The sequence below is a fragment of the Callorhinus ursinus genome, unplaced genomic scaffold (assembly GCF_003265705.2).
Source record: "Callorhinus ursinus isolate GAN/ISIS: 27379988/994484 unplaced genomic scaffold, GSC_fseal_2.0 scaffold28, whole genome shotgun sequence".
In the NCBI taxonomy this organism is placed as follows: Eukaryota; Metazoa; Chordata; class Mammalia; order Carnivora; family Otariidae; genus Callorhinus; species Callorhinus ursinus.
In genome coordinates, this window is record NW_027397090.1 from 16,728,840 (window position 1) to 16,755,011 (window position 26,172).

The 26,172-nt window shown below is 41.3% G+C and overlaps 1 protein-coding gene across 3 annotated transcripts in view; it reads right to left on the reverse strand.

Annotated features, from left to right (window-relative positions):
* Window positions 1-26,172, reverse strand: part of LOC112838788 (contactin-associated protein-like 3) — a 204,326-nt gene that overhangs the window by 95,830 nt on the left and 82,324 nt on the right. For all 3 annotated transcript variants that reach the window (XM_073878174.1, XM_073878175.1, XM_073878173.1), the window contains exons 4-8: window positions 24,574-24,721; window positions 7,328-7,531; window positions 6,361-6,545; window positions 5,139-5,282; window positions 821-1,082 (exon numbers count right to left, since the gene is read on the reverse strand). In XM_073878174.1, the coding sequence (XP_073734275.1) occupies window positions 821-1,082; window positions 5,139-5,282; window positions 6,361-6,545; window positions 7,328-7,531; window positions 24,574-24,721 (943 nt within the window). The remainder of the gene's footprint in view (window positions 1-820; window positions 1,083-5,138; window positions 5,283-6,360; window positions 6,546-7,327; window positions 7,532-24,573; window positions 24,722-26,172) is intronic.

Genomic DNA, 26,172 nt, shown 5'->3' on the forward strand with positions numbered 1-26,172 from the left:
ACTATCTCTTTTAGTTAATGCGACATGTGGCTTGTAAATCTATACAAAGCGAGATTGAAGCAATTTCCTAAATCGGACTTGACACTCTTGGCTCTGTCCATTTGTTGAGGTCCACAAGGAAACTCTGCACACTGGTGGTCAGATTTTTTTCATTTATAAAGAGAAACAGAAAGCTGAATTTCATTCCCGGCTTTCAATCCCGACCTGGTAACCCTGGGTCAGGCAAGATGTTCCTTCCATATTCAACCTTCGTGGAATGACATCTGCCTGGGTTTAAATTTTCATCAGCACTCAAATGCAAAAGAGTCCCCAGAGTCCAAAGATAACATGACTCTGGAAGTCAGTTTAGAAACGTGGGTCCTTCTTGGAAGACGAGCAGAACACTCACCCATAGTTCTAAGAAACTTATCCAAAACGGGGATTCCCAAAGCAAGCAGGAGTGCTCACAAAAAAGGGAAAAATCGTAACTTCAAATATTATGAAGACTGGAGTGCGTATAGGTTCAAAAGACAATTATAAGAAACCTATTTTCTCAAGAGGATTCAGGCTTAGGCTACTGTGTTCCAGTATTTTAAGCTGACTGCCAATTACTAACCATCAGTTTATAAATAAGTTATTTTTTAAACTTTTTAATAGGTGCGTGTGGTGTAGCCAACTTTGTGTCACACTGACTCACACACCAACAGCCTGGAGATACCTGGTTCAAAGGTAAAAGAAATCTAGTTCCTTCTAGAAGGATTACGAATATCTTATTGATTCAGTTGCTCATTTATTGCAGAGATGACGGAAGGACCGTGCAGTCATGGCAAACGCCTACTACCTGCTGTGACGTCCCTCGCCGGATGTCCGGGCTGGGAGAGACTCAGCTTGAGTTTTCCATCATTAAGCATGAGGATGAGAGCCCCCGGCTTGTGTTGAAACTGAGAGGTCAGCAGCAGCCCTGCCCTGTTCCACGTTCGAAACTGGAAAGCGACGGACACTTTGTCCTCCCCGGTGGTGCCCGGCAGAGCCAAGTAACTCCTGGGGCTCAGAAAAGTCAAGGGCACAATTTGAGGGTGTGAGCATGAGAAGGACACATTTCCCTGTGGATACAGTGGAAAAGGCAGGAGGGACAACTTTACTTTATGAACAACGGGCTTTCCAAGATTTGCAGTTTCCTATCAACCTTCTAGCAAACTAGGACTTAAGAACTAGGCTCCCCATCCAACTTAAATCCAGATTTATCTGACAGGTCTCTCAAACCACAGCACTGCCCGAACTGGGCAAACATATTTCTGAGTCTTTTAGAGAAGCTGTGTCTCCTCCATTTCTGGACATTGGCAAAGGAATCTCTTTCCCCGTCCTCATGCTGGGCATGGGATACAACAGAGGAGACATATCTCTCCTCGAGGTATTAGACATTCATATCCAGTATGAAGCTCAGCACCAAGGACCACATACTCCGAGAACTTTCCTGCACTCTCCTTGGTTGTGTAAACGTGCTTACAGGTCTGTCACTCAGGTGACATGTACATCTGACTTAGGTGGGCGGCGAGCTTTGACCCATCTGAAAGAAAGGATGTGGCCGGCCTGGCCATCCCAAGGACTGGCTGGCTGCCTCTCTGAAGCTCGCACGGGCCGTGTCAGCCAGTGTGTTCACCCAGCCTACCGTCTGACCTCCCTGGCAGGCTGTTGTTATTTTTATTTCATTCTATTTTACAAAAAAAAACACATCTTTTATCTTTAGATTATGTCTATTGCTCCAGGAGCAAACTTATTTTTAATCATAGTGCTTGGAAAGAAGGAACTTAAGTTCTTAAAGTAACTCCAGTTAAGATCTCTACAAGTGGGGCGCCTGGGTGGCTCAGTTGGTTAAGTGTCTGCCTTCGGCTCAGGTCATGATCCCAGGGTCCTGAGATCAAGTCCCACATCAGGGTCCCTGCTCAGCAGGGAGTCTGCTTCTCCCCCTCCCTCTCCCCCTGCTTGTGCTCTCTCTCTCTCTCTCTCTCTCTCTCAAGTAAATAAATAAAATCTTTAAAAAAAAAAAGATCTCTTCAAGAATTTTTCCTGAGATTGGATAAATTTTCATAAATTCCAGAGGAACATAGGCCCAAACATTGCCCTTCCTCTCCAAAATATATTATGCAAAGAAATACAGTAAGATGGGACTTAACTTAGCAGACACCAAAGCATACATACGATAAAAGCACGGTAATCAAGTCAATATGGTATTGGTGTAGGAATAAACATAGCAGCAGAGCCCAATAACTAACCCACAGAAAGACCTGAGAATATACGTACAGCCAATATGTAATGAAAGGTATGCTTCAGCCCTGTGAACAAAGGTTGGGCCTAGTTACTAAATAGTGAAGGCACAAATGGGTACTTATATGGCACAAAATTACAACTGATCCACATAAAGGATAAATCCTAGACAATCAAAGACTTAATTTTTTTTCAATTTTAAAATAAGTAAAACCAACTTAAAACTTTTTCCAGGAAAATCCATGAGACTATATCTAGAGTCTAGGGTTTTTTCAGAACCATTTCAAAGCAAGACCAAATACTACAAAGCTATAAAAAAAATACATAGACATATTGACCACATATAAATAAAAACATTTATATACTCAACATAGCGTATCACACTTAATATAAAAGATACAATATATAATATATAATTATAACATGATCTTATACTTAATATAAAATTGATTAATCTGAAAAAATATTTGGATCATGAATGAAAAAGGGTAACCTATCAAACATAAAGCTCTCTTATAAATTGGGGCACCTGGGTGGCTCAGTCGGTTGAGTGACCGACTCTTGATTTCGGCTCAGATCATGATCCCAGGGTCCTGAAATCTCTGTTCCTCTCCTTCTGCCCCTCCCCTACTCATGCTCTCTCTCTCTAAATAACTAAATAAATAAATAAAATCTTTAAAAAAAACTCTCATAAATTGACAAGAAAAAAAATTAATAAAATTAAAAATGGCAAAAGAATAAGAATCAACAATCACCAGAAGAGCAAATCTAAACAGACAAAATATTATTTCATTCATCAGTAGTTAGATAAACATGAAGTAACAATCAGGTATGAGTTCATGTCCACTGAGCTGGCAAGAGCCCGAGAGATGTCTAACAACATGTGGCTGCCTGAAATGTGAGGGGAGGGCTCTGTCGTACATTGCTGGTGACAAATGTCATGTTACAGGGTTTTTTTGGAAAACAACCCAACAACATTTATTAAAATCAAAAGCTATATAAAACTTTCAACTGGGAAATTCTACACCTGACACCTTTGCCATCAGAATAAAGGACCCAGTATCTGAAAACAGGTGTGATTACCTGTTTGTGGTAAAATAGAAGCAGAAATAAAGCAAACGGGGCGCCTGGGTGGCTCAGTTGGTTAAGCGACTGCCTTCGGCTCAGGTCATGATCCTGGAGTCCCGGGATCGAGTCCCACGTCGGGCTCCCTGCTCAGCAGGGAGTCTGCTTCTCCCTCTGCCCCTCCCCCCTCATGTGCGTGCTCTCTCTCTCTCTCTCATTCTCTCTCGCAAATAAATAAATAAATAAAATTAAAAAAAAAATAAAGCAAACGTCTTGATTAGGAAATAATTTTCCTAATGGAACCCTGAGCAGCCATTACAACAGAGAACTGCAGCTGATGGCTGGAAAGAATTTCTACAAGGCTTAGGGGTGCCTGGGTGGCTCAGTCGGTTGAGCGTCTGTCTCTTGATTTTGGCTCAGGTCATGATCTCAGTGTCCTGGATCCAGCCCTGTGATGGACTCTGCACTCAGTGTGGAATCTGCTCGAGATCCTCTCTCTTCCTCTGCCTCTGCCCCTCACCCTTCATGCTCTCACTCTCTCTCTCTAAAATAAGTAAATCTTTTTTTATAAAAAGTATTTACACAAGGTTTAGCTGAGTTAGAAAATCGAGATAGAGAAAAGCTTACATAAAACAATTCCATTTCTGTAAACGATACTAGATATGGAGGCACTGATATTCACAATTATGTGTGTGAAGCTGAGGGTACTGATCCGTAGAGAATTCAGTTATAATGAACCAAACATGGAAGGACAGATGCTAGCTCAGTAACATGCCGGCCTGGGTGGAGGGCCTGCAGCCATGTGGAGTGATGGAAATGTGACAACACTCCGGCAGGGGTGCTTCAAGATAACACGCTCCTTACTTGCTGACCTAAGTTCCCGGATCCATAGCAGACAGACCCCTGGCCTTGAGGATAGAAGGACCCAAACTTTCCCAGCTGCCTGCTTGAAGCCACATCCACCTTCTGAATAGCCAGCAACTTTTCTGGCAAAATGTTTTTCTATTTTAGGTCACACAAATGATTTTACTAACCTCCCTTTGTGTATCTGTGGGCTTTGCCTCCCTTCGCCAAAACAACGGAGCATTCCTGCACATCACAAAATAGGAACCGGAGAGCCCCTGAGCCCTGAGATAAGGTTTGTGGCCAGCATAATGGAGTCTGCTCGTGACCAAGAGACGCTGCAGACCACCGCACTCCCTTTATTGACAAACTCCTAACCCCCTCTAAAAACCCCTGGCAGAAACCTTGCACTTGACTTTTGAACAAGAGCCCACCTTCTCTCCAGGTTGCTCGCCTCAAATTAAATTAAGCTCAAATTCCTTTCCAATCAAAATTCATCTCTGGAGTATTGGCCCTTCAAGCGAGTGACAGGCAGCTGAACTTGGAGGTCAGTAACAGGAGAAAGAAGCAAGAGGAAATCAATCACAAACAGAGACCCTGCACTGAAAAGTCTTTATTCGAACGCGCTGTGACATATTTGCCAAAAAGCATGCATCTGTTTCCAGACACATGTAAAAATTGAGAAACCTGATGGGGATGAAGGAGGGCACTTGTGATGAGCACCGGGTGGTGTATGGAAGTGTTGAATCCCTAAATTGTACTCCTGAAACTAATATTTTATGTTGTATGAGAACTAACTGGAACTAAAATTTTAAAATATTAAATTTAAAAATTAAATTAATTTTAGTTAATTAAGTCAAATATGAGCTAAAAGGTATATATGATTGACACATCCCCTGCTTTCAGAAGAAACATATTCTAAGACTGGATCAATCAGACAAGTTGCAGTTTCCTTTTCTCTAGACCTTGCATATACACTTTCTTACCATGATGAGGATCTGTGGTTTGTGTTTCTTGGACAAATCAATGATATCCACTCCATTATAGTAGAGATTTTCAAAGCAGCCATGAAAGTTTTTATGTGGGAATGCCACTGATTTTCCGTGTCCAGGAATCCCTCCAAAGCTGATCTTAGAAAGAAAAAAAATGACATAAATAATATTGTTTAATGATTTTCTGATTATCTGCCTAAAACATTTATGCTTAGCAGGTACAAGATAATTGCCTCAAATCTATCTGGCATTATTTGAACATTATCATGTTAATTTCAAGCGACGTTTCTGATGTAGTTGTACCAATGCTTTCTTTATTATATTTAGATAAGTAGGTTAAATACCCCTTCTTGCAATTTGCTACTCAAATGGCTATGTCACTTCAGTTGACGGGGTATATTGTACGTTCATTTCCACGGTCAGTCTTGATCTGGGTGACAATGCAGCTGACTGTGATGACATTCTGCTTTATAAACCTTTCTAGAACCCAGACTTCAGGGTCCTGGTCTTTGCCATGATGCTGCTGATAGGTTAGAATAATGAAGCCATTGATAATCTCATTTAGGACCAGGCTCTCCAGCTGGCCTCCTCTGCTGAGGCCACTTATACTAAATGGACATTGAAATCCTCCCATTTGATCTGATAGATGTGCTGAGCAGAACTGGCAGAACAAAAGGTGCACTTCAGTGCAGGTTAGATATGAGTAGGCAACGTGCCGTGAATATGTTGAGCCTGTAAGTATCCCGAGAAACAGTATTTTGAATCGCGTGCCTTTGGCTCGCTTGTTCCTCGAAAAAGCAGGTTGGAATATATGTTGATCACTTCTCCAAAGTACCCTAGAATGCCAATTCTGTTTAGGATTGCCCTAAAACACAAAGAAATCTCCGAGGGAAAGGTTCACAGCCAACACCAGATGTAACACAGAAGAACTGTCCGAACAAAGGTGTTTTCACGTGCCACCCATCCTACTGATAGCTCTTCATCTACACATCTCCCAGATTTAGTGACTACTTCCTCTCATGTGAAAACTAATACCTATGAGTGCTACACCATTTCAACAGTGCACGTGTGTATCTACCACCATGCCGACGTCACCCATGGGAAACGTTTCTAAAAAACTAGCAAAGGGAATGCCTCTGCGTCGCGGTATTTTCTTAGAAGGTTATGGTGCATTTAAATAAGAAAATCTGTAATACTTAAAAAGTCATGTTCACACCTCATAATCAAGATCCAAATAGCCAGACTCGCCCGTTGCCTGGAAATGCTGAGTGTGCCTGTCCACGGTGAAGTTGACGTGTGTATTCAGGAGCTCGATGAGGACTGAATGCCAGTGCTGGTCGTCCAGCAGGCTGCCCAGGGTGAGGGTCGCACGGGTGTGAGGGGAGGGCAGGGTAGCATGACCTAGAAGGATAGGAGAAGCAAATGAACCACTCCATCCAACTCAACATGGCTGCCATGTGGGAGGTCAGCACTTCTCCCCATTACTTTCCTTACATCCTTCTATCCCAAGAACTGGTCAGCTGCTTTTATCTTAGCCTTATATATGAGCTTCTCTCATTTGTGAATGATTTCTTCTGTGTTTTGTGTTTTTATTATTACTAATTATTGCATTTCATTTTTCTTGACTATATCTTCTTCCTAGAGCCTCATGTACAGTACTACCTCATAAATTCAGTGACCCACACTTGTCTTTACAATATTACCAGGTTATGTGCTGAACTTTATAGTATTACTGGGTTACTTACTGAACCAGGTTATTCACTGAACATTACCAGGTTATTTACAGTATTACCAGGTTATGTACTGAACTTTACAATATTACCGGATTATTTACTGAACCAGGTTATTCACTGAACATTACCAGGTTATTTACAATATTACCAGGTTATTTACATGTCTTACACAATTATCAAGCTATAAAACTTTTTACAGTAAAGTATATTCAGGATACACACATGTTGTCCATAGTATGCCTCAACTGTGGAGCAACCATGGTTCCATTTGCCTACACCGTTCTGGTTTACACCTATTGCTTCAGAGTAATTATTTATAGGGTCTTCTTTCTTTCTCAAAAGTGTTCTGTTCAGGATAAATTAACTACTTAACTGTGAAAAACTAAGTATAAAAAGATACTTTCATCTAAATAAGCATATTTTCGAAAACACCCACTTATAGTTTTTTACCTGCATTAAAGGATAAGATGAGTGTTCCTTTAACTAACTCCAGGGTGATGTGTTTGCCATTTTGTCCTTCTCTGTGGAGTAGAATCCCATCACTCTGCCTGGTTTTAAATTTCAAAGAAATAACATCTTTTGTTGGACTCACGGATTTCTGATTAAATGTGTATAGCAAGGAGCTTTTTCCATCAAAATTAACCATCTCAGATCCTACAGTAGGAGACATTAAAAAGTAATCTAAGTATAATACATCTTTACTCATGCACGGAAATGAGCAAGTTGACAAACACACGCAGACATAATATATCTCTGGTTTCTTTAGTACGGAGGGAAAAAACGGTGCCGCCAATTTTCCCTTGATACCAGTAGTTGAGATCCCTAAACTCCACTCTTTGCCTTTTCTGACATTTTCCCTAACATGTATCAGCTAGAAATACTTCTGTCGACTAAGCCCAATTGCTTCTGCCTTTGCATTGGCCACTTCTCATCCTGTAAACAATGAAGATCGGTAAAGAAGTTGAAGTCACTTCCTGCCGCGTCACATCATGGCTATGAAGCTGCCATTGTCCCTCAGCTTTCTGATAGTCTTATTTTTCCAACTATCAAGATCACTTGCATTCTCTTTATAAAAAGTTATATTTTTATCATTAACATAAAAAGAACACTGGCCAAAGCAATTGAAGAGAGAACAAGAGATCCACAAAGGGATTCATATTGCCCAGAAAAATATCTCATATTTTTTCATATTTCACAAGTAAAAAGACAAGACATTATTGTGCCTTAAAAAGACAAAAACCATGTGATTTTACTCATATGTGGAATCTAAAAACAAAAGAAATGAATAAACAAACAGAAAGCAGAATCAGACCTATAAATGCAGAGAACAAACTGGTGGCTATCAAAGGGACAGGGTGGGGGGATGGGTAAAATGGGTGAAGGGGCGTGGCAGGTATGGGCTTCCAGTTATGGAATGAATGAATATAAGTCACGGTATGAAAGGTACAGTTAGGAAATATAGTCAACTATATTGTAATCGAGTTGTATGGGGACACGCGGCAGCTACACTTGCGGGGAGCATTGTATATAACCTATAAAGTCATCAAATCACTATGTCGTACACCTGACACTAATGTAACATTGTGTGTACACTGCACTCAAATAAAATTTTTAAAAAGAAAATTTTTAAAAATGTGTATGTGTAATAGATGAAGGTGCAAGAGAAACCCAGTGAAACAGGAAGCTGATGTCTTTTGAGCCAATGATACGATGTTGTTTTTTAACTTCACAGAAGCCTATGGCTAATGTGCACTGGGGCCTGCATTTCATCCAGATGAACCAAAATATTTACAGTAAGCCCTTTATGTTTGTAACTCTAAGGAATTTATTTCATGTGGCCACCTTTTGAAAATTCAGGAGTTTGATTTTGATTTCTATACATGGTGGAAAACACATAAACACGGTAGTGTGTCTAAAAATCATGGAAACAAGCAATTACTCTTCATTGCATAGTTAAATGAATGTCTGATAAAAACATAACCCTTTGTCAAATTTAAATGATGTCCTTTAGCGTGTCAGATGACAATAAAGTAATGAGAATTTTATAATGAAGGATTTAAATGTTTTCACATTTTACTAGTATAGTTTATCTGCCTGGACGCCACTGAAAGGTAATAGTAATAATTAAGACTCATTTCTGTGGTTAGTGAAGAAGAAATGTTTGTTCCATGAGTGATTTTGTCAGGCTTATTTTGATCAGATCATGTCTGTCCCCAGCTTCCTTGTTGCCACTATGGCTTTCTAAGAGTAACATTGGTCTTCTAGGGATGAGGATGTCCTGGCGTGTTGGCTAAGCACAGAATCCTGGGCTCCATCCCAGAGTTGTGACTCTGCTGGCCTGGGGCAGGATCCGAGAATCTGCATTTCTAACGTGTCTCCTAGTGATGTTGATGCTGCCGGTCTGGTGACTACATATGAAAACCACTGCTCTAAAGAACCTAAATTATATTTCCTGGACATTCCCTCAGGCAAAATGGAGTAGTGAAAATTTATTGGATTTGTAGAAACACAAAAGAATGGCCTTGAAACCCTTTTGTTCTCGTGTTTTCCTTTTCTCTCCAGTGAGATCACTAACCCTTGTACCTAGAACAATCAACCACATGTTAATCATCACATTATATCTTGTGAGGCACATTTAACATGTATTTTGACAGGTTCGCTAAGCCTCTAAGGGGTCTGAATTATAATCTAGATATGTCATCAACTGAATAAAACAAAACCACTTCAAACAATATATCTTGTAGTAGTCCTGGTAGTTTCACTAAAATTTTAAATGATAACAAATGTAAGCTCAGTGTAGAGGATAAACACAGCACAGATAAAATTCAGGAATTGCTTTCAGAAATCTGGAATGTGAGGTTGCCCCTTCTCTTCATCTGAAATGACCCACATCACTCTGCGGTGTTGTATGGCCCCACGAGCTAATTTTTAAAGGTTCTTTAAAAAAAAAAATCATGGTGGAGATCACAGGTGCCCACAAAGCCAAAAATGTGCGCTGTCTGGCCCTTTACAGACGCCTGTCATCCCACACTCTGCGGCATCAACCAGTGATGCTTTTTGTGCCGGATTCCTGACTGCTTCCAGGTGGCCGTGATAAGAGCCAGCTCACGGCCAGACATGTTGCGATCCTTCTTCGATTTAAAAATTAAAAACCCTATTTTAGATGGGAAATCACAAATTTAATTATTTTTGTTGATCTGCCTGTTGCATAATTCAATACACTTCATTTGTGGCTATTCCTGAATATATATTTATGAGGTCAAAAAATAGGTAAATATTTTGGCTCCTGTGTAGTAATATAAAAGATTGGTCTTATATGGACAGTCTTCCATAGCTTCAGATTCTGCTTTGGCAGGGATTTTGCTTTGGCAAATACAGTTTTGTTATGAAAAAACCATTTTCCCCCACTTTTCCTCCCTCCCCCCCCACACTGCCCTGACTTAATTTCCATTTGTTCCCAAGTACAGCTCCCTTTTCATTTATTTTTTTTAAGATTTTATTTATTTATTTGAGAGAGAGATAGAGAGAGAGCATGAGAAGAGGGGCAGAGGGAGAGGGAGCAGACTTCCCACTGAGCAGGGAACCCAATGCGGAGCTCGATCCCAGGACCCTGGGATCATGACCTGAGCTGAAGGCAGACGCTTAACCGACTGAGCCACCCAGGCACCCTCCATTTTCATTTAACATGGGTGTAGCGCCCACTAGGTGCAGGGATGCTGGGATGAAACCCAAGGGGACAGACGTGGCCTGGCCCTCCCAGAGCCGACAGTGCTTCCCTCATCTTCTCACTTCTGCTATCATGAAAAGAATGCATTTCTCCAGGAATATCCTAGTCTTACTGTGGGTTGCTAAGGAAACTAGAGACAAGGAAGCCCACAGTCAGGATGGAGGAAGTAGGAGCAAGGGGGCTCTTCTCTGGGGAAGTGTCTGGAAAGAAAGAATGTAAGACCTTAGCAATCATATGGCTCCTATCACATGCAATTTACAGATAGGCACCTGAAAGTAGCCCACATGGTTCAAACAATGGGCTTACTGTTGATCAAGAAGCCCTGGTGTGAAGCCCACATGATAAATTAGAGTACACATTATCACAAAGATGACTTACAACAGGAATATTTAGATTGGAAACTCAATTATAGGCCTTGTCAAAGAGAATCAATTCTATAAAATGTTGTTTACTAATAAACGTGCATAAATCAATCTGAATATCTGAAAACAAACTGACAAGTCACTAAATATAAAATAACATTTTTAAACATGTATCAATCATACACAATTTTTTAAAGGTAATAGATTTTTAAAAATTAAACCAAAACATCATATTGTGAGACAGAGAATACTTAGCCCAGTGAGTTCGCAGCAGCTAGCTCTCCAAGTGCAGATGGGGGACAGCCCCAGGCGGGCAGGTCCCCTTGAACATAATCTCCACTAAGTAGAGGTTCCCCTCACCTTTATGCCACATGTTAGTGACAGTCATCAAATTATCACTTCAGTTAATAAAACTAATAATTATGAATTAAAATCATATAAAATTAGAAAAACACTTCCTATTTTCAATTAAGTATCACATTTTCTATTTTGGAATGCAGGTTCTGTACTCTTATAATAGATGAAACCATTGCTTCCCATTCTAATTCATAATAAGTGACCTCTATTTCAAGTACCCCAATTATTTAATTAGTTGAATTACGTACAAAGACATTTTTCTTGAAGACTTCTCGTCAAAGTTAAGTGTGATGCTAAGCAGTAATTTAATGCATTATTTTGGTGTTTTTATTCAAATAAAAATGTTAGAGTTGATTATTTGTATTAATTATGGGCATTTAAAATTTTATTATATTTATGTTACATATATTTGTATTACATATATTTATATTACATATATACATTTATATTTATATTATATATATTTATATTACATACATATTTATATTTGATGACTATCACTAACAATATCATGAAAAAAAAAGGCCCACACATACTAGCCGTTTAGGGAAAGAAATCCATTTTACCAGTAGTGAGACTAAATTTGTACTGATAGATTCATAGCTTCTGGATCTGGTTCCACAAACAGCGTTTCAGAACAACACAGAGCAGTAGCTCAGAGAAAGGGCTGGAGTTGCCCTGTGAGGGTCCAAATCCTGATTCAATTGTGGAAAGCCTTAACCCATCTGTGCCCGTTTCCTCATCTGCAGAGGATGAAGAGGCCTTTCCCACACAGCATTGATATGGAGTATTAGCTAAGTCAACATCCAGACAGTGTGTGCAACAGTGCCTGAAAAACAGGTGTTGGCTACCTTATTATGTTAGAGCACTGGGTGAAGAAAACCAAGTGCCACAAGAGTGAGAGCCGTGTTTATGACTTCCACCTCCTGACCAAGATGGAGTAACCAGATTTACTCTCTCACTTGAAGCCAGAAAAAAGTAGTGTGTGGGGGGAGAGGTGGGGGGTGGCACATAAAACAATGGTCTTCATGATGCCCAAGAGATGAGAGACATACAAGATGAGCCCTGGAACACCACTTGGGGCACTGCCTTAAGAGAGTTTCCAGGTCACAGGGTAGGAAGGAGAAACTGGGGCAGATCCCAGCAGATGCCCTGAGAAGAGGAAAAAGGGTCAGGGGTCTGATGGGAACAAAACACCTGGAGTCCACAGGCAGAGCATGGAGCAGAGAAGGATAAACAGTGAGAACAATGGTGATTAGCATTCAGCAAAGTACCGATCAGTGCATGCAAGTGATGAAGCTCATCAAGACCAGGAAATGAACCATCTAAAAGGATGAATGGGAAGGAGTGCTGGCATGAACACAGCATTAGGAGCAGTACCCACTGTATCATCCAGTCTGGAAACCTCACCAGTCTTTGCCATGGGGTGCAGGGTCTTACCTCAGTGGTGAGAATAATTACCCTAGATCAAACACTGCTCTGGTGTGCACTAACAAATTTTAAAAGCAAAACCTAAAAGGACCAAATCCTTTCAATTCAGTGTATCCTTGAAGAAAGCTCAAGCTATAAGAAAGCAAAAATATCCATCATCAACAAGGTAACAATCAAAATGTCTGGCATCTACTCAAAAATTTCCAGGCATACAAGGAAGCTGGAAGGTATGACCCACAATGAGGAAAAAAAAATCAATCAAAACAGAACTGACACCAATATTATAATTAGCAAAGAAAGACATTAAGGTAGTTGTTATAACCGTCATCCATATGTTCAAAAAGTCAAGAAGATAAACAGAAGATACTTTTTTTTTTAAGATTTTATTTACTTATTCATGAGAGACAGAGAGAGAGGGGGACAGAGGGAGAAGCTGCTCTGCAGGGAGCCTGTGCAGGACTCGATCCCAAGACCCTGAGATCATGACCTGAGCCGAAGGCAGATGCTTAAGCAACTGAGCCACCCAGGCACCTCACGAAAGATACTTAAAAAAAAAGTGAAAATTACAATGTCTGAGTTGAAAAATACACTGAATGGGATTACTGGCAGATTAAACATTGCAGAAAAATAGACCAGTGAACTTGAAGACACAACAATAGCAATATTTTCAAGTGAAACAAAGAGGAAAAAGATAATAATTAAAACAAAAAACAAAAAGGACATCAGTGAAGTCATGTAAGAAAACAAAGTCAAACAGCCTAATACATGTTTTATTTGATGATAACTGGGTCCCTTAAGGAAAAGAGTGAAGAGAAAATTTAGAAAAAAATATTTGAAGAAACAATGGCTGAAACTTTCCAAAGCTGATGAAAACTATAAACCCACAATTCCAAATAACCCAATGAGCTCCAAACACAAGAAACAGAATAAAACAAAACAGAATCAGACCAGAAACAAATTTCTCAAAATCTTAAAAGCAGCTAGAGAAAAAAGGGAATGTCACATCCAGAGAAACATAATACAGATGGCGGCAGATTTCTCAGTGCAGAGGATACAAGTATGGAAACAGAAGAGCACCACCTTAAACGTGATGAACAAAGAAAGGTTACCCTAGAAGTCTATACTGAGTTAAAGCAACATTCAAAACTGAAGGTGAAATACCAACTTTCTTCAGACATACAAAAAGTGAAAAATGCCTCACCAGCAGATCTATGCTGCAAGGAAACGTTAAATGAAGTCTTTGAGGGGGAAGGAAAATGATATGTGGAAATATGGATCAATACAAAGGAAGAAAGAACATCAGAATTTACATGGGTCAATGAATGCGTTTATCTCATTGTATATAAAACACAAACTCTTCTATTGCATATAAAATAGAATGTTAATGGCAGGCTTACAAATATTGACACTTCCTGAGGTTGCTAAATAAAACCTATAAATTTTTGCTGCAACAGTCAATACATTTTTTAAATAAACACAATATTTTAATTTTTTTTAAGCAGGCTCCATGCCCAGGGTGGAGCCCAACGTGGGACTGGAACTCACGACCCTGAGATAGAGACCTGAGCTGAGATCAAGAGTTGGACGCTTAACTGACTGAGCCACCCAGGTGCCCCAAATAAACTCAATATTTTAAAATGGCCAATTACATGTTTTATTCCCTTATTCTCTTCCCTGCGTACCCATTTTATTTTCAATGCCTGATTTGACACAGGACTAGAGTGTCACGTGGATCACTGGTAGATCCCCATGGTGTTGGCCATTCTGTGCCTACGTATTCCATATTCCTAAGGATTCATGCACTCTTTTCCTTCCTCTTTTCTCTCCTTCTGTCCTCCCCTCCTTCCTTCTCCCTTCCCTTATTCAAACAATCAACACACAAATGAACATAAGATTACATTATGAGAGCACACCACCATATCATGGGAATGATACAAGCTCAAGGGAATGCTTGAGAAGACACCGACCATGAACATGGGTAGTCAAAGTAGAAAAAAAGGAAGAGAAGACCCCCCCAAAGAAGAAAAACAATCGAGAAAGAAACGAAGGTGGACCTGGGGCCAGTGTCAGTGTCTGTGGCTTCAAAGACCTGCGTTGAGGATGTCAACGTGGAATTGATCAGAGTGTGTAACTGTTACTAAAAATTTAAGAAAGTGGAGGACACCCAAATGGAGCTCTTTTTAGAGTGGCATACAAAGCCTAGAACAAGTCCATGGGGAATATGGCACTGGACACGCGGGGCTGCTGGAAGGAACGAGGGACTCTAAGAAGACCCCACATACTCCACGTCCACTCTCGGAGTCAGGGAAAGGAAGGGATTTTCAGGTAGAGAACATGTGTGTGCCAAGCCAGGAAGCGATGAAAAATGCCTGGTGTTTATAGGAATAGCGAACATCACTGTAATTGGAGTTTAAAATAATGAAACCAAAAAGAGAAGTTGCATCTAAGAGACATTATATGCCAAGATAAGCGATCGGACATTTTCTCAATATCAACAGAGCAGTGAAAATAGAAATGGGGTGAAAAAAGACAATAATTAGCACTTTGGGCTATAAACCATATCATATTCAATTACTGTCAAAAATAAAAGTACGAAGCTTTATGCTTGAACAATTATTCTTATTAATAATAAAAATGAAGACAATACAGAGTCCCCACTCTTAAGCAATGTACTCTGTCTAGTTTTACAAGTCGTGATGATTATTATCAGTCTACAGTTTTATGCCAGGAGACCCCGAGCCCGACAGCTCGTGTTTGCTGAATTTAGGAGGCACGCAGGCCCTTCTGGGGACCAGGCCGGCAGCTTTGATCTCCCTGGTACTGACCTCTAACCCAAGGAACTGGAGAAATATCTCCTCACGAAAAACATCAAGCTAATGGCAAATTGCCATCAAAGCATGTTCTGCTTTGAAGTCCGTAAACCTGAAGTTGTTTCCAGAGTAATGGGAGAAAGGAGAAGCTAATTTTATGTGATCAAAGAGAAGACAGAATATCAGGTGTCCCAGCCGCTTGCAGCAGCGAGCACGTTCATGGATCTCAGAAACAAAAGGAGGGAAGGAGATGGCCAATGGAAAGAGGGAAAAAAGGCTGACAGCATCGCAACATCATCTCCGCTGAATGTTGCATGGAAATGCCAACCCAGGGACAGGGTTTGGAAACGGAGTGACAGCGGAGCCTCTCCTCGGGAAGACAGATGGAGCTGAGGCCGAAGGGGATCCTTGAATCTAGGATGGGGTTGCTTCTGGGATGGTGAGCCTCAACTCCAAAGGTCTCATTGTGTGGGGGGTTAAAAAAGGGGCGATGGTTGCTATGCAGCCGCTCCCTGTGCCCCACAGTGCCCACACCCTCCCGGATCCCTGAGAAACCAGAAGCCGAGATTCCCGCAGCCACTGTGCGCATGCTCCTTCCTTCCACCTTCCTGGAAGCCCTTCCCTACCCCAGCTCACCTCCCAAGCCCTTCACGTTGGAAAACTGACTGACTGCTTTACTCCCTAGGCCCCAGGTTCGTGTTCCAATATTTCACATTTGTTTTGTGCAATTTTATGGCTTCTCATAAAATCTTGACAAAGAAAAGCAATCACTTTAGAAGGGCCCCCACCTCCATTCCCAAACACAGTTCTTTGCAAATAGCAAGGGTCCGATAAATTCTTATATGGCGATTATATAGGAGGCGGAGCAAGATGGCGGAGGAGCAGGAGACCTGGATTTTGTCTGGTCTCAGGAATTCAGCTGAATAGGGATCAAACCATTCTGAACCCCTACGAACTCAAGAGGAGATGGAAGAAGAGAGTAGCAACAACTCTCTGAACAGAGAAGCAACCACTTAGTGGAAGGTAGGACGTGCAGAGAAGTGAATCCGAGGCGATATTCGGGAGGATAGACGGCGGGGGAGGGGGCCTCCGCCGGCCGCTTCTGGCAAGTGCTAGAGCCGCGGAGCACAAAATCGGAACTTCTAGAAGCCGGCTCTGCGGAGGGACGTCACTCCAGCGGCTAAGCTGGGGGTGGAACCCTCGCAGGACAGTGTGGTCTCAGGACCCTCGGGGTCACAGAAAGACCGGGGGTCCCTGAGTGCGGCAGAGCTCCCAGGGATCGGAGCGGGGAAGCCGGCTGCAGAGACGGAGCCGAGGCGTGGGCTCGCAATTCGGGGTTGCCATAAACTGTGATCTGCGGCCCAGTCGGGCCACTGCTCCTCCAGCAGGGACCCAACAAGCGGCAGAGCCGGGGAGACTCCCCTTCCTCCCCGGGAGGAGCGGTGCGGGAGTGCACCACAGGGACCTGCTGGGTTTGGAGACTCCACACGGGGTCAGGTGCCACAGACAGAAACGCTCGGTCACAGGCCAGGTGAGCACGGAGTGCGGCCGGAGATCGGAGACAAGGGAGTGACTGCTTTTCTCTGGGGGTGCACTGAGGAGCAGGGCCCTGAGTTCTCAGCTCCTCCAGGCAGAGAGTGGGAGGCCACCATTTTCGCCCTGGTCCTCCAAAGCTGTACCGAGAGCTTGCAGGGAACAAAAGCTCCTGAGAGCAAACCGGAGCAGCTTGCTTAGCCTGGACTCACAAGGGCGGGGCAATTCCGCCTCCGGCAAAGACATTTGGGAACCACGGCAACAGGCCCCTCCCCCAGCAGATCAGCACGAACAGCCAGCAAGCCAAGACCAAGTTTACCCATCAGGGAGAACGGGAGAACTCCAGCGCTAGGGGAACACTGCACATAGAATTCATGGCTTTTTTTACCATGATTCATTAGTTTTTCAAAGTTAATTTTTTAAAATGTTTTTTTAATTTTTCTTTTTCCCTTTTTCAACCAACATCTTATCAATCCCTTTTTAAAAAAAAAACATTATTTATTTTTCATTTTAGAGTCATATTTTATCCCTTCATAGTAGTTACCCTTATTTTTGGCATATATATATATATATATACATATATATATATATATATAAGTTGTTCTCTCTTTAAAATTTTGAGATAAAATTTCTTCTAACAGATCAAAATATACCTAAATCACTAGTGTATGGCTTTGTTCTAGTCTCCTGCGTGATCACTTTCTCTCCCTTTTTTTTTAAAATCTTTTCTTTTTTCAAACAACTTCTTATCTTATCAATTCCTCTTATAAAATCTTTTATAATTTTCATCTTTACACTGATCTTCCATCCCTTCATTGTATCAACCCTTATTTTGTACATATATAAGTCTTTCCTCCTTTAAAATTTTAGGAGGAACTTTCTTCTAACAGACCAAAATACACCCAAAATCTAATGTGTGGCACTGATCTATGCACTAGCCTGATCATATTTGATCATATTCTGTTTTTTTTTGTATTGTTCTGTTTTTGTTTTTATCTCCTTTTTTGTTTTTCTTTCTTTCTTTTCTCTTTCTTTTTTCCTTCTTTCCCTTTCTTTTCCCCTGCTTTCAGGTCTTTTCTGATTTGTATAGAGTGTATTTGCTGGGGACGTAGTTAATCTGTTAGCATTTTGTTCTCTCATTCATCTATTCTCCTCTGGACAAAATGAAAAGACGAAAAAAATCACCTCAGCAAAAACAACAAGAGATAGTACCGTCAGCCAGGGACCTACTCAATACGGACATTAGTACAATGTCGGACCTAGAGTTCAGAATCATGACTTTAAAGATACTAGCTGGGCTTGAAAAAAGCGTGGAGGTTATTAGAGAAACGCTTTCTGGAGAAATAAAAGAACTAAAATCTAACCAAGTCGAAATCAAAAAGGTTATTAATGAGGTGCAATCAAAAACGGGGGAACTAACTGCTAGGATAAATGAGGCAGAAGAGAGAATCAGCGATATAGAAGACCAAATGATGGAAAATAAAGAGGCTGAGAAAAAGAGAGAGAAACAACTACAGGATCACGAGGGCAGAATTCGAGAGATAAGTGATATGCTAAGACGAAACAACATTAGAATAATTGGGATCCCAGAAGAAGAAAGAGAGAGAGTGTCAGAAGGTATGTTGGAGCAAATAATAGCAGAGAACTTCCCTAATGTGAGGAAGGAAACAGGCATCAAAATCCAGGAGGCACAGAAAACCCCTCTCAAAATCAATAAAAATAGGTCAACACCCCGACATCGTATAGTAAAACTTCCGAGTGTCAGAGACAAAGAGAAAATCCGGAAAGCAGCTCAGGAGAAGAGATATGTAACCTACAATGGTAGAAACATTAGATTGGCAACAGACCTATCCACAGAGACCTGGCAGGCCAGAAAGGACTGGCATGATATCTTCAGAGCACTAAACGAGAAAAGTATGCAGCCAAGAATATTATATCCAGCTAGACTCTCATTGAAAATTGAAAGAGAGATAAAAAGCTTCCAGGACAAACAAAAATGAAAGGAATTTGCAAACACGAAACCAGCCCTCCAAGAAATATTGAAAGGGGTCCTCTAAGCAAAGAGAGAGTCTAAAAGCAGCACAGATCAGAAAGGAACAGAGAAAATATACAGTAACAGTCACCTTACAGGCAATACAATGGCACTAAATTCATACCTTTCAATAGTTACCCTGAATGTAAATGGGCTCAATGCCCCAATCAAAAGACACAGGCTATCAGATTGGGTTAAAAAACAAGACCCATCGATATGCTGTCTGCAAGAGACACATTTTTGCCCAAAGACATCCCCAGATTGAAAGTGAGGGGGTGGAAAACCATTTACCATGCTAATGGACACCAAAAGAAAGCTGGGGTGGCAATCCTTATATCAGACAAATTAGATTTTAAAACAAAGACTGTAATAAGAGATGAAGAAGGACACTATATCCTAGTTAAAGCATCTATCCAACATGAAGATCTAACAATTGTAAATATCTATGTCCCTAACATGGGAGCAGCCAATTATATAAGGCAATTAATAACAAAAACGAAGAAACACATTGACAACAATATAATAATAGTGGGGGACTTTAACACCCCCCTGACTGAAATGGACAGATCATCTAAGCAAAAGATCAACAAGGAAATAAAGACTTTCAATGACACACTGGACCAAACGGACTTCACAGACATATTCAGAACATTCCATCCCAAAGCAACGGAATACACATTCTTCTCTAGTGCCCATGGAACATTCTCCAGAATAGATCACATACTAGGTCACAAATCAGGTCTCAACCGGTACCAAAAGATTGGGATCATTCCCTGCATGTTTTCAGACCATAATGCTTTGAAACTAGAACTCAATTACAAGAGGAAAGTCGGAAAGAACTCAAATACATGGAGGCTAAAGAGCATCCTACTAAAGAATGAATGGGTCAACCAGGAATTTAAAGAAGAATTAAAAAAATTCATGGAAACCAATGAAAATGAAATCACAACTGTTCAAAATCTCTGGGATACAGCAAAGGCAGTCCTGAGAGGAAAGTATATAGCAATACAAGCCTTTCTCAGGAAACAAGAAAGGTCTCAAATATACAACCTAACCCTACACCTAAAGGAGCTGGAGAAAGAACAGCAAATAAAGCCTAAACCCAGCAGGAGAAGAGAAATAATAAAGATCAGAGCAGAAATCAATGAACTAGAAACCAAAAGAACCGTAGAACAGATCAACAAAACTAGGAGCTGGTTCTTTGAAAGAATTAACAGGATTGATAAACCCCTGGCCAGACTGATCAAAAAGAAAAGAGAAATGACCCAAATCAACAAAATCATGAATGAAAGAGGAGAGATCACAACCAACACCAAAGAAATACAAACAATTATAAGAACATATTATGAGCAATTCTATGCCAGCAAATAAGATAACCTGGAAGAAATGGGTGCATTCCTAGAGATGTATCAACTACCAAAACTGAACCAGGAAGAAATAGAAAACCTGAAAAGACCTATAACCACTAAGGAAATTGAAGCAGTCATCAAAAATCTCCCAAAAAACAAAAGCCCAGGGCCAGATGGCTTCCCAGGGGAATTCTATCAGACGTTTAAAGAAGAATTAATACCTATTTTCCTGAAACTGTTCCAAAAAAAAGAAATGGAAGGAAAACTTCCAAAGTCATTTTAGGAGGCCACCATTACCTTGATCCCCAAACCAGACAAAGACCCCATCAAAAAGGAGAATTACAGACCAATATCCTTGATGAACATGGATGCAAAAATTCTCACCAAAATACTAGCCAACAGGATCCAACAGTACATTAAAAGGATTATTCACCATGACCAAGTGGGATTTATCCCTGGGCTGCAAGGATGGTTCAACATCCGCAAATCAATTAACGTGCTACAATACATTAACAAAAAAAAGAACAAGAATCATATGATCCCCTCAATAGATGCAGAAAAAGCATTTGACAAAGTACAGCATCCTTTCTTGATCAAAACTCTTCAGAGTATAGGGATAGAGGGTATATACTTCAATATCGTAAAAGCCGTCTATGGAAAACCTACAGCAAATATCATTCTCAATGGGGAAAAGCTGAGAGCTTTTCCCCTAAGGTCAGGAACGCGGCAGGGATGTCCACTATCACCACTGCTATTCAACATAGTATTAGAAGTCCTAGCCACAGCAATCAGACAACAAAAAGAAATCAAAGGCATCCAAATCGGCAAAGAGGAAGTCAAACTCTCACTCTTTGCCGATCATATGACACTGTATGTGGATAACCCAAAGGACTACACCCCAAAGCTGCTAGAACTCATACAGGAATTCAGTAAAGTGGCAGGATATAAAAATAAATGCACAGAAATCAGTGGCATTCCTATACACCAACAACAAGACAGAAGAGAGACAAATCAAGGAGTCGATCCCATTTACAATTGCACCCAAAACCATAAGATACCTAGGAATAAATCTAACCAAAGAGGCAAAGGATCTGTACTCAGAAAACTATAAAATACTCATGAAAGAAATTGAAGAAGACACAAAGAAATGGAAAAACGTTCCATGCTCATGGATTGGGAGAATCAACATTGTGAAGATGTCAATGCTACCTAGAGCAATCTACACATTCAATGCAATCCCCATCAAAATACCATCCACTTTTTTCAAAGAAATGGAACAAATAATCCTAAAATTTGAATGGAAGCAGAAGAGACCCCGAATAGCCAGAGGAATCTTGAGAAAGAAAAGCAAAGCTGGCGGCATCACAATTCCGGCCTTCCAGCTCTATTACAAAGCTGTCATCATCAAGACAGTATGGTACTGGCACAAAAACAGACACATAGATCAGTGGAACAGAATCGAGAGCCCAGAAATGGACCCTCAACTCTATGGTCAACTCATCCTTGACAAAGCAGGAAAGAATGTCCAATGGAAAAAAGACAGTCAACAAATGGTGTTGGGAAAATTGGACAGCCACATGCAGAAGAATGAAACTGGACCATTTCCTTACACCACACACAAAAATAGACTCCAGATGGTTGAAAGACCTAAATGTGAGACAGGAGTCCATCAACATCCTAAAGGAGAACACAGGTAGCAACCTCTTCGACCTCAGCCGCAGCAACTTCTTCCTAGAAACATCGCCAAAGGCAAGGGAAGCCAGGGCAAAAATGAACTATTGGGATTTCATCAAGATAAAAAGCTTTTGCACAGCAAAAGAAACAGTCCACAAAACCAAAAGACAACCGACAGAATGGGAGAAAATATTTGCAAATGACATATCAGATAAAGGGCTAGTATCCAAAATCTATAAAGAACTTATCAAACTCAACACCCAAAGAACAAATAATCCAATCAAGAAATGGGCAGAAGACATGAACAGACATTTTTCCAAAGAAGACATCCAAATGGCCAACAGGCACATGAAAAAGTGCTTCACATCGCTTGGCATCAGGGAAATCCAAATCAAAACCTCCATGAGATGCCACCTCACACCAGTCAGAATGGCTAGAATTAATAAGTCAGGGAACAACAGATGTTGGCGGGGATGTGGAGAAAGGGGAACCCTCCTACACTGTTGGTGGGAATGCAAGCGGGTGCAACCCCTCTGGAAAACAGGATGGAGGTTCCTCAAACAGTTGAAAATAGAGCTACCATACGATCCAGCAATCACACTACTGGGTATTTACCACAAAGATACAAATGTAGGGATCCGAAGGGGTACGTGCACCCCAATGTTTATAGCAGCAATGTCCACAATAGCCAAACTGTCGAAAGAGCCAAGATGTCCATCGACAGATGAATGGATAAAGAAGAAGTGGTATATATACACAATGGAATATTATGCAGCCATCAAAAAGAATGAGATCTTGCCATTTGCAACGACGTTGATGGAAGTGGAGGGTGTTATGCTGAGTGAAATAAGTCAGTCAGAGAAAGACATGTATCATATGACCTCACTGATATGAGGAATTCTTAATCTCAGGAAACAAACTGAGGGTTGCTGGAGTGGTGGGGGGTGGGAGGGACGGGTTGGCTGGGTGATAGACACTGGGGAGGGTATGTGCTATGGTGAGCGCTGTGAAGTGTGCAAGACTGTTGAATCACGGATCTGTACTTCTGAAACAAATAATGCAACATATGTGAAGAAAAAAGAAAAGAAGAAGATAGCAGGAGGTGAAGAATGAAGGGGAGTAAGTCGGAGGGGGAGACGAACCATGAGAGACGATGGACTCTGAAAAACAAAGTGAGGGTTCTAGAGGGGAGGAGGGTGGGGGGATGGGTTAGGCTGGTGGAGGGTGGGGGGATGGGTTAGGCTGGTGATGGGTATTAAAGAGGGCACGTTCTACATGGAGCACTGGGTGTTATGCACAAACAATGAATCATGGAACACTACATCAAGAACGAATGATGTATGGTGATTAACATAACAATAAAAAAATTAAAAAAATTCTCATATGGCATGTAAGGGAATAAAGAAATGAAAGCCTGAATAATATAGTAGTTATGAGAACCAAATTTGGGGGAAAAGGCGTAGTTTTTAAATCCTAGATCCAGTATATAATCTCCATTTCTCCAAGTTGACGATTCTTCCTCCTCTGATGCAGAAAGCTTATTACTCTACCAGATCCATTTGGCTGTTGTGGGAGTTGAATGAGAAAATGTCTGTAAGGTAGGATCTGACACATTACACATTCTGCCTACGATAGATCTTACTGACACTTTTCTGCAAAGCTAATGCTCTGATCAGGTATGAAATGAAGTGTGACCAAAAACCTCCCAAGACTTTCCCATCCAACATACTTTTTGGGTTATTCTCCAGTTTTCTAGATTTTTTTAAATAATTTTTTTCTTTTGGACTCATTTAAGAAATTCCAGTATATTCCAGATCATCAAAATGGCAACTGTAGAGTCGATTCCCCCACAGATATCATTGAATGTGTTTCTGCTTGTGTTCATGCTCACGTTGGCTGCCAATTTTGTCACTCTTCTTATTAGTGGGGAAAAGACGGAAGACACAACTCATAAATGATGTTCAAATGAAGGTTCACATCAAGGAAAGTGGGGATTCAAGCCGTGAATATGGGAGAAGCACAGAGTCATTGTGGACTACGGGGAGAACAAGATCACCTGCTGTCACCTGTGTCCCCACACCAGGGTCACCTCAGTGTCCGAGAACAGCACCATCCGCCACAGTGGATTACTGTTGTTGACTGGAACCTCGTTATTTTTATGACGCACCTGCTCTAAAACAGAGACCCTGCTATCCTCTGGGAATCTAGGATTCTGAGGCTTAGTTGGGGCGCACCTCTACATTCAACTAGAAAATAACTAAAGACAGCAATATCCAGGCTTTCCATAAAAAACAGTTTTACATACAGGGATATTTAAAAGCCTGAAAAAAGTCCAGCTCGGTTTTCAGCCTGGCCTTTGGAGCATGTCCCTCTGTCACTGATCTTGGGGTGGGGGGGCTGGGAGGAGTAAACGCCACTTACGGTATGCGCATCCGTACACTTCTATCCGCATCCCGATTCTGCCCTTAGGGTTCCAGGCTAAGGGGAGGAAGCGCAGGAACCTGGCTTCGAAGGGAGGCTGGAGTCGGTAATGCACCACACTGTCCGCGTTTGTGTTTCCTGGAAAACCCTGGTTGAGAAGGGAGAAAGGGATCAATGTGTCTGCAGAACACGGAGTTCACAACTTCACTTCTCTTGCCCAAGAGGGATGGAGGCTTCATTCTGTTAATATGCAAAAGGCTGCCTGCTTTATGGAAATGCTGCTAACGTTTAAGAGGGATGTGACAACCTTTCTTCAGGGCCTGGATTAGTCACCATTGTTCTAAATTTTCCTTATTTGCAGGGTGATTTAAATTTCAGTGGCACCATTAAGCTGGCTATAAACCTGCTACCCTTGAAGGCTTGCTTTTGGAAAGGTGCTCTTCCCCTAAAGCATTTCCCTAATCTCTAAGCAGTTAAAACGCCCACATACAGCCCCACATCCAAGGCAATCAAGCACAGGGATAACTTGCAGTTTGTGCAGTAAGAACACTTAACTGGGGGATTTGAGAGGCAGAAGGGACCTAGACAGGGTTCTAGTTCAAAACCCTCCATTTATAAATGCAAAACCAAAGTCAAAGAAAGTAGGAAGATTCTGCAGCAGTAGAAGAGCTATTATCCAGCATGACCAAGACTAGATTCTGGGGCTTTGGATGTCAATCCCAATGTTCTTTGTGTGTGTTCACGTTGCCCCAAGTTAGCTGCACTTCGGGAGCACCCGGGAGACCCACAAGACGGAAGGGTGTGCTAGCTCAAACATGGGCACCCGGCCTCATGCTAGAAGGCGCCAACCTGAGATCACAGGATGTTGTTATAGAGAATGTGTGACTCGTTTCTCATGGCATTGTTTTTCATGTAAATATCAGCATGCATATAGGGAAACCCAAAAAAAGGGTGATGCTTCTGTATATATACACATTAATCATAGATATGTTACTAACGAGTTAATCAATTTTTTAAAGGTAACACATACAGGCAAGAAAATTTACAAAACACAGCACAGACTCCAACACACAGAATGTGCGTTCCCATGCAGCCTCTCCACCCTGTCCTGGCAACCTCTCTTTAACAGTGTTGACTGAAGTGTTCCGTACTTTTATTCAGGGGGTGGAAAAAGTTGGGTGGGTTTCAGATAACATGGATTTAGTTATCATCCATTCAGCCATCAGCGAATCCACTCCTGCTCACCCCTACGGTCTTGCCTACCTCAGTAAGTAAGCATTAACGCCCACACATCAGTATTCAGGCCATAAGATGCATCAGAAGATCACAACTCATGTGTAAATAATTCACCTGTGCCTGCGAAGTCCACTGAAATGCTGGGCTCCTCTGTCCCGCCACCTGAACCCCAGAACCTCCTCTCGCCTCCTTCAGACCAGGATTTCAACGGGCTCTTTCTGCTCTGAATATTTTAGAGTCTGCCCCTGAAGCTTTATATCCCTTTTTAAAATTGATTCCATCAATTTTTCATCAGATTCTTCATCAGTTTTCCCAGATGGCCTATGCAATAGCAAAGCCTAACGACCTAAGGTTTTCCTAATA